General features: G+C 39.4%; 1 protein-coding gene across 3 annotated transcripts in view; it reads left to right on the top strand.

The window, feature by feature from the left end:
• MYO1B (myosin IB) overlaps nucleotides 1-17700 on the top strand; it is a 103144-nt gene that overhangs the window by 63891 nt on the left and 21553 nt on the right. For all 3 annotated transcript variants that reach the window (XM_057374121.1, XM_057374120.1, XM_057374119.1), the window contains exons 10-18: nucleotides 103-250; nucleotides 904-1022; nucleotides 1384-1470; nucleotides 1794-1859; nucleotides 12181-12285; nucleotides 13742-13804; nucleotides 14585-14785; nucleotides 17047-17273; nucleotides 17425-17625. In XM_057374121.1, the coding sequence (XP_057230104.1) occupies nucleotides 103-250; nucleotides 904-1022; nucleotides 1384-1470; nucleotides 1794-1859; nucleotides 12181-12285; nucleotides 13742-13804; nucleotides 14585-14785; nucleotides 17047-17273; nucleotides 17425-17625 (1217 nt within the window). The remainder of the gene's footprint in view (nucleotides 1-102; nucleotides 251-903; nucleotides 1023-1383; nucleotides 1471-1793; nucleotides 1860-12180; nucleotides 12286-13741; nucleotides 13805-14584; nucleotides 14786-17046; nucleotides 17274-17424; nucleotides 17626-17700) is intronic.

Genomic DNA, 17700 nt, shown 5'->3' with positions numbered 1-17700 from the left:
ATTTGTAATTTATGCTAATGCAGATAAAYGGTAAATTTTTCAAGTATGATCTGTTTAAATGTAGATACTTTCATCTCATAATTTTATCTGTGCCCTTTTCAGAATGCAATGCAGATTGTTGGGTTTATGGATCATGAAACACAGTCGGTTTTTGAAGTAGTGGCAGCTGTTCTGAAATTGGGAAATATCGAATTTAAGCCTGAATCTCGTGCGAATGGCCTAGATGAAAGTAAAATCAAAGATAAAAATGGTAAGAAGAGATTAACAATGGGAGGAAACCCACTAATTTGTCTGAAGTCATTATTAATTTTGTCTTTTCTGCAGACATACAGAATATCCTTACATATGAATTAAATTAGATTGTTTCCAGAGCTCACCCTCAGGCAAAAGTGGGTTACATTCTGTGCAATTTCAATAATTCTGTTTAAAATTCCAAAAATTATTATTTTCTTTTTATTTTTCCACATTATTAACACTTTGTTCCAAAATGTTAAATGGTTCTGTGTGTTTCTGTAACTTGTCCTTTCTGCCGTGGAGGATTTTTGTTCATTTGCAGTATCTCTGCCCATAAAGTCAGATCCATTTGGTGATATTTTTGCAGCTGATGTGTTTTGAAAGTTCATTTTCATTTGAAAGCTTTTCATTATGAAAAGTAGCCTGCTATAAAGAGAGGGTTTTCAAAAGCAATAACTCTGTTTCCTTTTGCTGTGCATGTTTTTTAAATCTTTGCTTGGCAGAGTGGTGGGGAGAGAGTGCGAATGGGGACTGTTGAATTCTTCAGTTCTGTTGAAGACCACCTGCTCTGGGGAAATACCACACTCCTTRAAAGCTAATAGTTTTGGGGAAGAAAAAGCAATGATACAGAAGGATTTATTGTATTTMCACTTGGCTTTTTCTTGCTAGAACTCAAGGAAATCTGTGAGCTGACAGGTATAGACCAGTCTGTATTGGAGAGAGCTTTCAGCTTCCGGACAGTTGAAGCCAAACAAGAGAAAGTTTCAACAACACTAAACGTGGCTCAGGTAAAAAGTCCTGTTTTTCAAGGGAAGGATCATTTTAAATGGCAATTTATTCTGCATGATTAAATAATTTCTAGCCCAGTAAAAACTACAACTAATAAACTGTCCTGAGTAAACCACAAATGTAAGTTTTTTCAGTGGTTTTTTTTTTCAGTGTTTTCTAAATGCTCAGCCGTGGCCAGGAGGGCAGAGGGGAGCATCAGCAAACTGCTGCTGCTGCTGCTGCTGAAGTGTCCTGGCCCCCCTGCCAGGGCTCCCTGTGCTGGTTTTACTCAGGTCATGGCACCTTTAAGGCACATCAGCAGCAGGAGAAGGTTTGGTTTAGCCCAGCACTTTTAACATTTTTCTTCTTTCTTCTGTTTAGGCTTATTATGCCCGTGATGCTCTGGCTAAGAATTTATACAGTCGACTGTTCTCCTGGCTGGTTACCAGGATCAATGAGAGCATTAAGGTATTGTTGTTTTGTGCTTGTAAAAAAAAAAAAAATCAATAGAAATCCTTTGAATTAAAGTGGACAGTAAAACTGTGTTTGCCAATTTAATTTTTCCTGGCTGTACACTGTTACACGTAAATAACCATATCACAGCTCAACAAATTGCTCTCTGTTCTGTTTTTAAGCTTACAGAAATACTCACATCAAGTGTGTTTTGGGAAACCATACTTAACATTTTAGTTTGCAGTATTTGACAGCCTAATTGTGAGGTACATTATTTTTCTTGGGTCCCAAGTATGCAATGTGCAGATGACTGACTGAATATTTAATTTTGTTTTAAGGCACAAACAAAAGTGAGAAAGAAGGTAATGGGGGTGCTCGACATCTATGGCTTTGAAATTTTTGAGGTAAGACCTTTATAATGGCAAACATTTAGKGAGAGAGCTGTTATTAAAGCTTAACAGAGTTGTTCATGAATTCATAATCAGAATACATGTAATTTGAATCAAGCGTGTCATTCCTGACAAAAAAAACCCACTAGGAAAGTAAGTCAAATAAAGATGTCTTAGCATGTCTGGYAATTGAAACAAAACAATTATGAAAKTCAAACGTGTGCTTTTCYRCCATCAATAAATAAATATTTATGATGGATAAACTAAATGTATTTTGTTGTGACATACATTCTGAGTGCAGGAGAAACTCTGGCACTGTCATTTCTGCCCTGAGGCACTTTGTGGATGTCTTTGAACAAGCTGTGTATCCTGAGAGGAAAAAAAACCACAATAAAAAGGATATTTTTTTTTTCCTGTCAAAATTAAACAAGGAATTATATTGCATTTTATCTCAATTCACTTAGCTAAATACTCTGTACCTACTCGTAGCTAAAGATCTGTGGCTCACTGCTGTTTGTTTACAATAGTATTTTTAGACTGGTGGTATTTTGAAACAAAACAATCAATGAGGAGTTTTTAATTAGGTTAGAGAGCACCAGGGACAGGGCATTTTCATAAATCTTCTTCTGACAGTTTTTGTTAAGAGATTTATAGATCTTGGCTGGAATCTGTATGTGTTTAAACTAGAAACTCATCTGGGGAGAAAAATCAGTAGAAAACATGCAATCCTGACCCATTTCCCTACATCCCTCTTAAAAATCTGGGGGTGGTGTTTTAACTGTGTAGAAAATGGGAATAATCCAGAAAAGAGTAATTGTTCATGTGAGGATGGTGCAAGTTTCTTCTCAGAAGCAAAACATCCAACTGTGTGCAAATCAAAATACTCCTATGAAGAGGAAAAAGAAAGCTGAGRGTGGCTTCAAGGGCTCACTGAGTGAGGTTGTGTTGTTTGCATTAAACACAAGAGCATATTTATGAAATATCATGCAAGAAGTCAGGTGGCTGAGCGGGGAGATCGGTGCCAGATCTGTGAAGGGCTGGCCCTTGATGCCCCTTTTAGGAAGCTGGCACTGGGATGGTGCTGCTGGCATCCTCAGGCAGGATTCTTGTTTTTTCCAGCTGTGTCTTTGGTTAGGTGAGGCATTCACGGTGATGTGGGAGACAGAAGCTTGCCCTCCACACAGGCCAGCTGAGGAATTGTGTCTGTGGGATGCTGTTCTAGAGACAATGCTGTTTCTCGCATGTAATTTTCATCTTTTAGGCATTCAACATCTTAGAAGGTCGTGAGTGGTTGAGTGCAGGAGAAAAGGGAAAAAACGGTTCTTTTTGCTTACCTGTCATAGTGAATTACAGCCTAGCTTTGTCCAAAGCTGCAAACTCAAAAGCTTTCAAATAATGGGGGTAGTTACTGTTCACTCCTTTAAATGCCAAGATTTGGTTTTCCTGGAAAAGGTGGGAAAGGTTTTGCCTTGTGACTTGAGGGTTCATCAGTGCATTCATACAAGGCATGACTCTCTCACCAGTTAAAACCYATGGTGAGATTGATAGCCCAGCAGCTTGGTTCAGCTTCACAGAAATAATTGAATTATTGTYTAAAGTTAACTATATTAAAGCAACTAATCAATAAATAAAATTTTAACACGATACAGAAACATAAGGGAATTTAAATTATGTCTTAAGCTTTATGGCATAASAAATACAGTGGAATTTGGGGTGTTSTGCTGTGTGATACATTTGGAAAYATGATAGCTAAACATTTAAATATTAGCTGAGGTGTGGTTAATGACGGTAGCGTATCCATCTAACTATAAGTTACTTAAAACCTGTGACTAAACATGTGCATTTCCCTCTTGAGCCTACTTCTTAAGTCAGATTTTGATTTTTGCATCTGTCCCTGAAAGTTAGAACTAATGTTCTGCTCTACAAAAAATGTATGTTGGCAAAAAAGTACTAAAAGACTKAATCTATAAACTTGTGCATTTTAAATATGCAAGCTGTTGGATGTGCTGAGGGCAGAAAGGCAATTATGTTTCTACTCAGCAATCAGGTAAGTTTATCAGCAGTGCGTGGTCTTTGACCTGAGGTGGCCTTGTACCCTGGAGACAGAAGGGCTCAAACCACACAGAAGGTGTAGCAGGAGTGTTTTATACACATGCACAGTATTTACAATGATCAATACCATTGAAATAAGTAGCAAGGAATGTGTTTACTGAAGAGTGATTTTTTTATTTTTAATTTTTTTTTTCCTTTGTTTTTGAGCTTTTTGTTTTGTTTCATAATGGGCAGGGCACAATATTTCTCGGGCCTTATTTCTGTTTAGGATGATTCTTTGCATCATCCTACAGTTCCTTATGCAAAAAGAGTGAATAAAGAAATCCAGATTCACTATTCTGAAAGATCCTACACTTCACTTTCTTGATGACAGCAGCAGTCGTGTTCTGTTACTTGTAAATTGAAGGTTTTCAATGAGTTCTTTTTTTCACAAAAATTGTTGTTGTTGAACGATTTAGTTATTTACTGTTTACTGTGGTTTCTGCAATTTTCTGTAATTTAAGAAGAAGAAGTTAATTTACAAGGTTAACTGGCAACTTGGAAATCAACCAAGCAATGATAAATGGAGTATTGATATTGCTGGCATATACTCTTAGGGATTTGGGTTTTGCTAGTATATTTATCAAACACAAACCTCATTTTTCAGACAAACACAAAAGCCACCCAAGGAAGTAGATATAAGGACTTGGCTGTCTAAAAATTCAGATTGGGAATTTAAATCTGTCAATAATCCTCAGCCTCTGTGGGTTTGGCAGCTGTCAGCAGCAAGCTTGGCTACACAATCCACAAAATAGGTGCTGSAAAGCTGTGTTTATTTTTGAATCCTGCCATGCCTTTTGTGGTAAGCCAAATGCTGGGACCAAATGTTTGCGAAGCGAAATGCTTAAAATTTTGGGTGGCTSTGTGTGAATTGTCTGTGGGCAAGGATTTAGGAACTAGGGTTAGTGTGAAAAYGCAGGCTGGAGGGCTGGGCTGGTTGTGTAACTGTGCTGGTGGAGTTTGGGCAGGGGATGGAAGCCTGATGCTAATTGCTCCAAGTATGTTTATCCACATTTTTGAGCGCTGCGTGCGTAGTCAGTGTGCAGTCCAGACTGTGATTTGGGGTGGGGTAGGGATGGTGGCTGCTGGTGGCACTGGGAGTTTTAGGATCAGCTTGATTCCAGGCTTCCTGCGGTAGGTTTGGGGCTGTTCCCATTTTATTCCATGCTTGAGGATGTATTTTTGGGCAGCAGGATGTTGGGGCGGGTTTGTGAACAAGAAGCAGAAGCTGCAGGAGGCAGATGATGTGGCCTGGCAGGGCTCAGCAGAGATGAGCAGAAGGCTCACTCTGTCTGCTTTGGGTGTTGAGCTTCCTGCTGTGTGCATTTCCTGTGGAGACAAGAAGCAGGGTGTGTAAAAATGGATGTCATGGAGCCAGTGTGAGGATTTCACCCTGCCCCGCCCTTCAGAGGCAGAAATGTCTGTTTGTGTTCAAGGCTTCACTCAGAATATTCAGGTGCACTCTGCAGCTGGTCCATATGATGAAGTTAATGGTTTGGAGTGCAGTTTTTTGAAAGTTAAGGCTGCCAAACAAGGCTTATTGTTGAAATTTTCCAGGCCTTGAGAAGACAGTGGGAGAGTTGAGTGCTTTCTGCTCAGTCCCTTGGTGGTGCAGTTTGTTCCACTATTTTAGATTCTTTGTAGAATCTGGGATGTGCTGGTGATAGAGCTGCACAGAGGGACTGTTTCCATGTGGCTGGCCTGAGGTGATGTGACTGCCTTGTCTTTGGGGACAGCATCCTTTTGCTGCAGGTACACAAGAACATGCAAAGACATGGCAGAATCCATTGAATTCTGCGTAAAACCCAGCAATAAATAAACAATGTCACCTACAAAAGAGTCAGAGAAGCCACCCAGCAGTAAAACCAGGTCAATTCCTCACAGTGTGTGATGCATTTTGCTAGCACGTCGTTTTGTTTAAGGCAATTTGCTTATTTCTTGTTTGTAAAAGTCCCTTGGGATGACAGAAAGAAGCTTGGTCATGCTGCGTGTACTATAAGATATCATCTGGGTTGTGAGTAAATGACAAAGTCTTTATTCAGGGAATCTGTTGGAAATAGGAAGAAAGCATTTTCATTATATTAACAAGTTCATAGTTGTGTTAATTATTTGTTGTTAGAGGGAGGTAACCAAATAAGAAGCAGTAATCATTGAAAATGTCTTTCTAGGATATTTAAGGTATGAAAAAATAGGGAAGGTATTTCTACTTTCTCCATAAACCTGTACAACAGCTTGGTCCCATTGCTGACTGGTTGCTTTGCTGTTTTCTATCCTGTTGGTTGCATGAAGGACATTAAAGTTTCAGAGCTTACTGAGCTCTGAGAGATTGCTCCTGGATCAGGGTCTTCCCTTGACAACCCCAAGGACTATTTTACAGGAGAAGGTTGTACTTATTTGCTAGCATCATGACATATTAGCCATTTAAAAGAAAAAAAAAATCTAAGGGGAAAATTGACTTACCAGGATCATATTTTATCTTCTTTTCTTTTTTTTTTCTTTTATTTAAGAATCTGGGAACCCTTTCTTTGTGTCTTGACTTTGGCTCTAACTCAGCCATGGATATGTTGTTTTGTTAGTTGCCTTAATCTCCAGACCATAATTTCCAGCTGCTTTTTCTATACTGTCAACCTTGCAACAGATTTCCTTTTYGAAGTTGTTCGACCCTTTGCTGATGCCCAGAAGTTTATCATACACTGGCAAGCAGCACTTCCAAAATACGTGTACCCAGCGCTCTGCTCCTTCTGGCAAAGCCCAGCCTAGTGTGAAAGAACTGAATTTTTAATCTATAATTGATCAGCTACCTCTGCTGGCAAGTGTTCTACAAGAGAGGAGCCTGACAGAGAGAGAGCCTTGGTTGGACTCGTAGGTGCCAGGGAGGTTTTAAAATGCTGTTAAAGCAATAATTTCCTTAAGTGATAGGATGCTCAAAKCAGAGGGGCATCCCAGAAAGTCAATCACCATTTAATTAATCGCATTATAACCTAAGTATTTAGAGGAGCTTATTTTGCAGTGTGCTGGTTTATGAAGTAAATCCCATTGGCTGGCTGTTTGCAACAGAGGAAATACTTGAAATGCAGGAGGAAAAATACACAAATGCACTGCTTCAGGTTGGGAGAATAATGTTTTGCCCTCCAGCAGCTATTTCTATCTTAGCAGAGGAATGGCTCTGATTACACAGTAGGTTCTTGCCTGTTTGTAATTCCTGTTGTTCCAGGACCGTAATTCATCAGGCTGAGTTTGTTGAAGTGATTGTACCTGGGTTTTGCCATGAATCCCACATGGGTTCACTGTGCTTTYTCACCCTTTTAAGTCCAAATTTGGTTCTGACCTGGACAGCACAGCTGGGAGCCAGATGGATTTCAGAGTGCTTGGTTCTCTACCTGGCACACACTAAGGGCTGAAGTTGGTGAGCTACACAAATACAAAAATTGGATAATAATCCCTGAAGCTTCATGTATCTTTCTTGCTTMTATGAGCTGCATTGAAACACGGTTTAATTACATATAGTGGAATATTTATAATTAAARGATGTGCTTCTCTGGTTCTTTGCCTATAGAGATATTTACACAAAAGCACAGAGCAGTCTAGYTTACAGGAAATAAGCTTGATTGCTGAAATGTTTGTATATGTAAACAGAAAATAAAGGGATAAATATTGACCACATGCCTTTACTAAATTTGCAAAAAAAATTAAAAAATTGTTACCACTGAGTCATGTTGTAACTGGGTCATTGCTTTCTGAGATTGAAATAGTATCTTTTTTCATTTTCTTTAAATGCAATTTTGCCATTTTGTTCATTTTCACTTCCTAGCATTTATATTCCTTAGTTTCATCTCATAAACTCGTATGCTTGTGTGGTCATACATAAAACCCSCTATCCCCAGACACCACAGTAGCATATAAATTGAATTTGCTGGTTGGTTTCACCCTTCATTCCACCATTCATCTCAGTGAAGTAAGTTTGTTGRTGCTTTGTCATCATTACTTTTGCCATCTGGCTTTTTCTCTAAGGGCCTGGTGGAACAACTTGGGGTCACTTGCTCATGTAGGGAGGCAGAAACTTCTGATGCTTGGAGCTGTGTTGATATTTAAAAAAAAAAAAAAAACTTACTTTCTGGAGCTATATGTGATAGAGCAGAAGTATCAGCCTCTGTATGTCTTTTTACCTTCTCATATTGATGTAAAAGTTCATTTTAATTACATCAGTCCTGTTGATTTCAACTGTCTCATGACTTGAAATGTTAAAGTTTTCTTTTAAAAGATGATTTTCCTTGAAATACATCTCACATGCTTTTTTAGTTATATGTGTTTGTATGAAGTATTTGAAAAAGTGTTGGACGCCTTTTTGTCAGGGGTTGTAGTCTGAGCAATGTGTACAATTTTAAATTGGCTCTGAATGAGAATGGTGTTCTGAAAGGTTAAGARGGAAGAGATATTGAGAAACACCTCCAAAGGTGTGACACTGATGATATACCTGAGTCTGTATGTTTGGATCCACAACATCTGCTTAATTTGGGGAAAACAGTAGAACACTTAAATCATGGAACACTTAAATCAGACTTTACCAGKCAGGTGGAAGGTAAGAATTTACTCCTGCTTGCTAATACAGAAAAGTACCAGTTTTCAGTTTTAAGCAGGTATCTTAGTTGCCTTCTTATCTTTGGAAATCATTGGAAACTGGATATTCAAAAGTGAATTTGAATTCTATTTGGGGAAAGAAGGTTAGAAGGTATCTAACGTTGATTGGGAAATTCCCTGTTTTAGGTATTTTCTGTTCATAAATCTAATGGAGCCATTTCTGCCTGAGACCAGTATGAAATTTTTAACCTTTTTTTTTTTTTCTTGACTAAAATATTTTTATCTGTTTCACATTGGTATTTTAGTGGTATAAAAATGTATAAAGTCAGGCACAACCATATATGTTTTTTTTTCAGATGACAAGTGGAATCTTTCAAAGAAGTTAGGTAAAATAGGAAGAAACAAAGACTTATCTGTAGGCATTTCAAGCACCTGTATGTAATTGCTGTGGTTCACAGGTAGAATTTTATAACTAGTCTACGTAATCACTTCATTTTTGTGTGGAGAAGAATTTTTTAGAGTTCAAAACTTGCTGTGAATGAAACACCACCCTGATGACTAATAGTTTGAAGGCTGCTAAGGAATGAAGCTGTATGAACAAGGCACCATTATTTGTGAAGCGAGAAAGATGGTGAAGTAGGCTTYGATTTTTGTCAGTGAATTTTTCTGCTCCTCTAAATTTAGTGTTGCATCTGATAARAGATTCTGAGCATAAGCTGAGGGTGGTTGGTTGAGCTGTATCTATAAATTCAACATGACTTGAAGCCTATCTCAGGTGACATTCTGTTTTCCCAGCACCTTTATTTAATTTGAGACCCTGTGTGGTTTTATATTCCCTGAAGGTTTTATTTTGTATTCCACAGTGCTTTCAAAGGCATAGTTGGAAAGCTGCTATTAAAATGCAGGGATTGAAGTGATGCCCTCAACATTAAAAGTAGCAGAATTGCAGCCTGGAAGAGAAGCTGACACCTTGAGAAAATATGGTCTTTTTTTTTATTGTTTTTTTTTTTTTTTTTTTTTTTTTTTTTTCTTTTTTTTTTTTTTTTTTTTTTTTTTTTTTTTTTCCTTTAACATTTCCTAAGAATATTTGACAACTCTCCCTCAAATTTTGGGTCTGACTGCACTTCCTTTGTGTTGGTCAAACCCCTTTCTGTCACTTAATACCAGTGGTCAGCATATGGAGCAAGTTGTCCCTGTTGGCTGGATCCCTCCCTCCCCTGTCTCCTGAGTGGATTTAGTGATGTGCTGTCATTGATATGGGTTATTCTCTACTGCCTTCTAAAAAAAATGTCAGAAATCTTTTAGATCCCTCCTAGTTCTGTTGTAGTCATTTCTATAAGACTTTCATTAGAATATTGGAGGGAGCAGTTAATTTGTGAACATTTGTGTATGCTTTGTGGAGCCCTCACATAATTAAAAATCTTAGATGTTCATTAAGGGASAATAAATGCACGACCTCTGTTGCCTCACTCAGAATTGCTTAGGGATAAACACTCTCACTGTTTTTTTCATATGGKTTTTTTTAACCTGTACAAGGAAAAAGCTCCTTCTGAAGTGTATTTGGTTTACCAAATGTCTTCTGGTCTGCTCAGTTAAATGTTTTGAGAATTTCAGCAGTTTGAAATGTTTTCGCTCATCTTCCTTGCTGTAATTAACTGTTTTAGCCYTTTGCTCTGTATCATTCATAAAGAACAACATTGCTGCTGCTCTTCAATAACTTTTTTCCTGGAACAGCAATTTTCAGTGGCTTGGCAATGTCAAGTAGAATTTCATAGCTCAAAGTGAGCGATTTGTGGAGAGCTCTGTGGATTTTGCCTTTTTTTTTTTTCAGCAAGCCATAAATATCACAGATACAGCAAATCAGGAAAGCATCTAGCAATTACTTTAATGTATTGTTAATGACCTTTCATTTAGATGGTTTAGCTGGATTTTCTGTTCAGCTTCCATCCTCTTCTGATGACCAAGCCCATATAATTTGTGAGCCAAAAGTCCTGCAGCCCTTTTAATTAGAATAACCTGGTCTTTTGGAGGAGTCTCTGTGAGTTGGGTGCATGTGCCTGGCAGGAGGATGCAGAGTGTGTTTTACCCTTTCTCTTTGTCTGGGTGGTGTGACAGTTGGGGTCCTTTYACTTCAAACTCAATATATCTGAAGTGATGGCCTTATCTGAGTGTGTCAAATAAACTTATATTCATCCTTCCTGCAGTATTCTCTATTCCCTTCCCCATTCTCCTCTCCTGTTGCTGAGATTTATATATTACAAGGTTATAAATATGGCTTTTAGWGGCAAATGTACATAGTGATTTAGAGACAGCAAAGCAAGAATGCTGCTCTGTGTTACACTCTGATGTGTCTCAACCTCCTGGTTTATTTGATAATATTTGGACAGTGCTTAAAGATAGGCTCAGCTGTAAAGATATAATGAAGAGATAATAAATATACATTTATGGAGTACTTTGCATTTTCAGTGATACAAAGATTGATCTACTTGATATGCTAAATAAATGCTAATAGATATATTCTGTATTGTTATGGAATAGTATAAGTACTGACTGCAGTTTGTGTAATTTCTTTTCYAACAGAATGCAGTAAGTATGTCTTGTTTGCAGTGCTGATTTTGCTGCATGCCAAATTTTAACTCTCTCATCTAGAGCTATGCAAGTTTTGCAATCTGAGTGATAATTGCAGTTGGTGAGAGGGCTGAGTTTGATGTGGCTGAGGAATTTTGGTGATCAGCTATGATTTTGCTTCATTTAAAACTAAAATGATAAAAGTAATCTGTGCTACCTCCATATTTTCTAATCTGCTTGYGTGTTCTTAATCTCATTTAGCAACCAGATCCTTAATTCAAACATKTAAATGTCATGAAAATTCTGTCATAATTTAAGCTTCACAGGTATTGTATAGCAGATTATCTGGTAGTTTAGAAAAGCAGAGTGTCATGTCACAGCCCTCCCCTGGGATGGGACAGTCCCTGAGCYTCCCTCCTGTCCCCACCCCTCCTGCTGGGGTCTGCTCCAGTCCCCGGTCCCTTCTGCAAAGGGTCACACATCTGCTTGATCCCTAGCCCACTTTGAGATGATTCAGCCTGTTAGAGGGATTTTAGTTRATGAAGCTCTTTTGTTTCCCATCATTTCAAGGGGCAGTTTGTTGGCAGGGAGGAGGTGGATTGACCTCTGSATCCAATAATCTCTTAACCCAGGCTCAGCTGCAACTGGAATAGCAGCTTGAGCCTCGTTCTGTAGGGGAAAAGGATACTTTATGGGCTGCTGAGTGCAAAAGAGCTAATGCTACTGCCATAATTTTGTTTATCAGACCCTGCAGGAGACTCCATTTTACATATGGGGACAGATTGGTGCAGGCAAAACTTTTGTTGTTTATTCCCTGACCCCACAGGTGTCCTTAKGACTTGTTGGAAGGAATCAGCACAGGGGCATCATGAATAAARCCTACAGAGGCTTTTGTGCCTTGCAGTGGACCAAGCCTCAGGGAAGGATTTGGTCTAAAATTTCTACACTAATCACGATTTCAATCGATTTCCATCACATCACAAAAGTGGAAGGAGTAGTTAACACAGCAGCTCGCTGACCTGCAGCTGCTGCAGTAACTCACTCCAGCTGCTTCCTGGCTGTTTACACAAAGCAAACTCAAACATGTTTCCAYTGACAGGACAACAGCTTCGAGCAATTCATTATCAACTACTGTAATGAGAAGTTGCAGCAGATCTTCATTGAACTTACCCTCAAAGAAGAGCAGGAGGAGTACATCCGAGAGGTAATGCTTGCATGGAGCTTTCCTTATTCTCTTCCTGTTGTCCCTGTACAGATACACAGACATGCAGTCTGCAACCATTTTTCAGGGAACAGAGTCACTTTTTGACTGCAGAACTGTCATGGAGCATGTTTGGGCTGTGGGGTACTTTAATTAAGCAAAACAAGTTGATTTGGCATTTGCTTCACAWAATGAGTTCTCCAGGTAAAAACTAGACCTAGCTGTGGTTCATTCATTGGCAATGACTGGCCATTCTGAGCAAGGGCTAATTGATTTATTRGAGCATTAATATCACTGTCTGGTGTCAGTGCAATTGCCCTGCAGCCTGTGTTTTGGATTGCACAGCAGTGTCTGGGATGCACCCCAAGAACAGCCACAGCCAGTCYGTTTTCAAAGGGAGTCGGGTGGCTAAAATAATAGCACACAACATGGAAAAAACTACAAATAGAGTTTTGGTTCTASTTTTGTTTCAGGTAAGGGAGCTCTGTGAGCTTTATGGATAAATTTAAGATGTCCTGTGGAGGCCAGCCTCTGGTGTTTGATGTTATTCTGTGAGTGAACATCAGGCTAAAGTTTTAATAGGTTTTAGCAGTGCTCCACATGATACACAGAGCTCAGACAAAACACCAGCTCCCAGCTGTAAAAGCTGGCACACATCGTCTGTGCTCAGACTGGATGATACCATTTTGCTGCATAAACATTTTAAAATATTACATAAAGCTCCTGCCTTGTGATCCTGAGGGTAACATGGCATTTCAGCATGTCTTTTTCATTTTGTATTCAGTGGTGAACCATCATTACTGCAATTTGGGTCTGGAATGATATTTCAAATGCTCTGAGAAAAGTAAACTGTAAGAAGTACCACAGAGTGCAAACTGAGAATGAAATTAATATTTTCTTTCTCTCAGTCCTTTGCCCTACCCAGTGCTACCTCGTGATGCATTGGCATCTCCTCCTGGAAATTTTATTGCTGATGTTCCAACAAAAATTGGGATATTAAGAACATCTGAACAACAGTCAGACACTGGATTTTTCAAATGCTCTTATCTAAATTTAGCCCTCTTTCTTCCTCCCATTAAAAAAATCCCAACGATGAAGAACTTAGAAATTGAGATCTCAGGAGCTTGCAGTGACATGGGCTGATTTCCTTCTGGCCAGTGGGAGCGTGGGCAGYGCGGGAGGAGCCTGGCCTGGTGCCAGGGAGTGCATGGGAAGCTGACATGGGTGGGGGAAAGGAATGGACAACGAGTTTGGCAGCCACTCAAGGACACTCATTTTGTGCAGATAATGTTGGTAGTAGATGATTGCATTTTTTTTTTCCTTCATTAATTAATTGTTGGTAAGCATGCAGAATTAAATTKGAAAGTAGTGCTGTGGTTAACTGGAATATGATTTTAATTTCCTAGAGGAAAAGCTCCCTCCATTGTTTTCCTGTTTATATATTTATATTTTCTTATAGGGGATTGAATGGACTCATATTGAATATTTCAACAATGCTATCATTTGTGACCTAATAGAAAATGTAAGTTGTGTTCAAGAAYCCCTTTAGATAATTTTTTAATGCATGGGTTAAATTTAACTGTAAATTCTGTTTGCACCCTCACACAGTGAATTTTGTTGACACATGCTATTCTTTGTATTATTCATCTTACTTTGTATGGTAAAAATTTATTTTACTAAAAAGGACTTTTTAATAAGCTGTATGTTACTTTTGTAGAAATAACCAGCAGTACCTAYRTGAAAAGAATTGTAACTCAAACAGSTCTTRAATGTTTACATTTAATGTGCTGTTTTCAATAGCAGATATCCCATGCTGCATTTTAATTACCTTTTTGTGTGGAAACTAAAAAACTCAATGACATGCTACTGAGTGTTTGAGGTACTCAAAGTACTTATATATAAGTACTCATATATAATAATAAGACTTCCTGTGTACTTAGTGCAGCAAGAAAGATAAAATTCCTTGACAACCAGAAAAGAACACTTAACCATTAACATAAAATATATGATGGTTTTACCATAAACTGGCTGCTTTCAGTTAAGTTGGAGTTGCTACAGTCTGAGTAAATGACAKGAAACTTCAATGTGAATTTCAAGATGTAGATCTCATTAAAAGTCTTTCAAAAATGCAAGTGCTAAAAATCAGTTGGAAATGGTCATGAGGTAAAAAGAGCCAGACTTTGAGATGGCTTGGAGAATGTTTTTCTGGATGGCAAAAGTCAAACAGGAGAACGGTCTCCATTTCATTCCATGATGGAATAGGATGGGAACAAGTACTAAAGCTCTTGTTTTGGAACTTCAGAACCAAACTGGAATCCTGGCCATGCTGGACGAAGAGTGCCTGAGACCAGGAACTGTKACCGACGACACCTTTTTAGAAAAGCTGAACCAGGTGTGCGCCACTCACCAGCATTTTGAGAGCAGGATGAGCAAGTGCTCCCGGTTCCTCAACGACACCTCCCTGCCCCACAGCTGCTTCAGGATTCAGCATTACGCTGGCAAGGTACCTGGTCAAGGGAGCACGTGGGCTGTGGGGGCTGCTGCGGCTGATTAAAAATCCAGGCTTGTCCTAATCTTTTCTGTCTTAAGCCTAAAATTTGTGTTTTGGGCTGGAAGGTTTTTAAAGGTTCACAGAATGGTTTTTGTTGGAAGGGACCTTAAATATCATCTGGTTCCAGGCCTGCCATGGGCAGGGGATGCTTTACACCAGACCAGGTTGTACCTGGTGTCCAGAGCCCCATCCAACCTTGCCTTGGACACTTCCAGGAATGGGGCAGCCACGGCATCTCTGGGCAGCCTGTGCCAGGGCCACACCACCCTCACAGGGAACAATTCCTTCCTGCTATTTAATCTAAACCTGCTCTCTGTCACTGTGAAGCCATTCCCCCTTGTCCTGGCACTACATGCCCTTGTCCAAAGTCCTGCTGCTCTGGCTGAAATCAAGGGCAGCTCTCCTTTYACCAAAGAGGAAAAATGCCCCACATGCTTTGGTGCTGCTGTTGCCTCTCTGGAAGTAAATCATTGCTCACCGTGACAAAACTTCACGCACATTTGTAGGCATCATATTCTGGAAAACATTCTTTGTCACCGAACTAGCTGCAGTCCTTAGTCATGTTGTTGAGAAAATGCAGTTTTGTATATTTGAAGGAACTGAGTTTGATACTCTGTGTTTAAACAGATGGAAGAGAAAGCTGTACAGAGGGCTTGCAAATGTATTTGCATTTTACAGCATAAGCTGTATGAATAAAAACAAGTCTGACAGCTTTTTCATCCAGTATGACTTTTTATTAATGAAAACACAAATAATTAAATTTGTAGAGTGAAGACTGTTTAAAAAAAATTAGAAGTGTATATAGGGTTGAAGCTATGCCTCTTGTCTGATTCTGCTGAAGTGATAATTTCACACAATAAAACATTTTCCAAATATTCTTTATTTCCCTAGGACTGCTTCATGTTTTTTAAAATTTTCTCAATCTTATACTTTTGAATAGCTCAATAATTTTCTCATTCAAAATAGCCCTATAAATTATCAGCCTTTCAGGCAGCCATTCACTAACCTAACATTATTTGCCAAGAAGAGTTTGTAACTGCATGTAATCTATCAGGGATTAATACCTAGGTATTTCTTTGGTTGTCAAAAATGGAAGTGAATTGAGAACACCCCAGTACTTTGARAAGGAGTGTGCACAGATTGTGTCTTAGCAGCCAGTGAGGGTCTGTGGTTGTTACAGGCATTCACTTACCCAGCAGAGTGAATTCCTCCTATTTTGGGAGGAATGTTGTTTTTCCATCCTCAGCTGAGAACATTTTGATCTTGTCACTGGTCAACAAAAGTTTGACCCTCCTTTTTTGAAAAATAAGTCATTTCATGCGAACAGTTGTGGTTCTTTTCTGCAGTGGCATTTGCTGCACCTGTCAGAACCAAAAACACGTTGTTCAGAGTAAAATGCTTGCCTGAGTTCCCAGTAACCTGCTGTTGTGTAAAACATGTGTCAGTACTATTTTCCCTCAGTATTCTGTGTACATAGAATATGTAGACCTGARAAATCATGCATCTGAGGAAGAATCTGCATTACCAACCAGATGACTTGTCACAGTTAATTAAATAAGTTCCCTACCCTCAAAAATTAAAAAAGTCAGTAGCGGTCTGAGATCTGCATGAAGTTCCTCTGGCTGCCTTTGGGCACCCAGCTGCAGGTCAGAGCTTGGTACTCGTGCTTGTTGTTGTTGGATTGCTTTCCTGGTAAAAATCCTTTAAAACAGCAGTCTCCTGGGGGCTGCACAGCTTGCTGCTTGCACTGCGATAGCAAGAGGTGATATTCCATGTCTTGTTTTAGTTAGGCAAATAATGTAAGCATTAGTACTTTGAAGGGAAAGGGTATTTTTGCTGTTTTGATTCAAAAGAGAGGATGACAACCTCATCAGACAAAAAAAAAAAAAAAAGATCGCTTTGGAGTTTTGGCAGGTGGTGGTGTGTCAGAGTTGTCATGGAAAAAGAGGTTCTTCCACTTCAAAATCCAAAATTGATCAACACAGGGAACTGTTGGCAGTGTGAGAAAGTGCATCTTTCTCAGGTAGCATGTTCGGGTAGAAATTGTGTCCAACAAAAATCATCCAAATGACAGATTTAAAACGAAAGCTGATATCTCTTTCATTTGTTTTGGATAGCACATAAGAAGAAGAAATCAATTTCTTGGGTCAATTTTGAACTGGTCTATGTTGTAGTTMAAACCCTGCCCTGATGGACTCTTCTCTGTTGTTCAGGTTATGTACCAGGTGGAAGGATTTGTTGACAAAAACAATGATCTTCTGTACCGCGACCTCTCCCAGGCCATGTGGAAGGCCAGCCACTCCCTTATCAAAGCAYTGTTCCCAGAAGGAAACCCTGCAAAGATCAATCTAAAGAGACCCCCAACGGCTGGTTCACAGTTCAAGGCTTCAGTTGCTACRCTGATGAAAAACCTCCAGACAAAAAATCCAAACTATATCAGGTAAACTCCCTAGTGGCAAAGCTTCGGTGAATTTGTTTGGTGTAGTTATAAACAAGAAACCTTGCTATCCAAGGATCAACTGTTGAAATCTACGATTGAAACTCACCGTAATAGTTGGTGCAGAGATGTCCCTTTTGGTTTTCCTTTCCAGGTGCATCAAACCCAATGACAAAAAGGCTGCACAAGTTTTCAACGAAGCCCTGGTGTGCCACCAGATCCGCTACCTGGGGCTGCTGGAGAACGTGCGGGTGCGSAGGGCGGGCTACGCCTTCCGACAGCCCTACGAGCCCTGCCTGGAGAGGTACAAAATGCTCTGCAAGCAGACGTGGCCCCACTGGAAAGGGCCAGCCAGGTAAGCGAGCAGCAGTGTTCCTACCTGTCCTGAGGGAAATTCTGGTCTCCCACGTGTCCTGATTTTTGATTTGTT

This window comes from Malurus melanocephalus, unplaced genomic scaffold (assembly GCF_030028575.1).
Source record: "Malurus melanocephalus ecotype Western Australia unplaced genomic scaffold, MMel_1.1 scaffold_216, whole genome shotgun sequence".
Classification (NCBI taxonomy): domain Eukaryota; kingdom Metazoa; phylum Chordata; class Aves; order Passeriformes; family Maluridae; genus Malurus; species Malurus melanocephalus.
The sequence above is the reverse complement of the archived record's forward strand: the minus strand, read 5'-3'. Positions and strand labels throughout refer to the sequence as shown.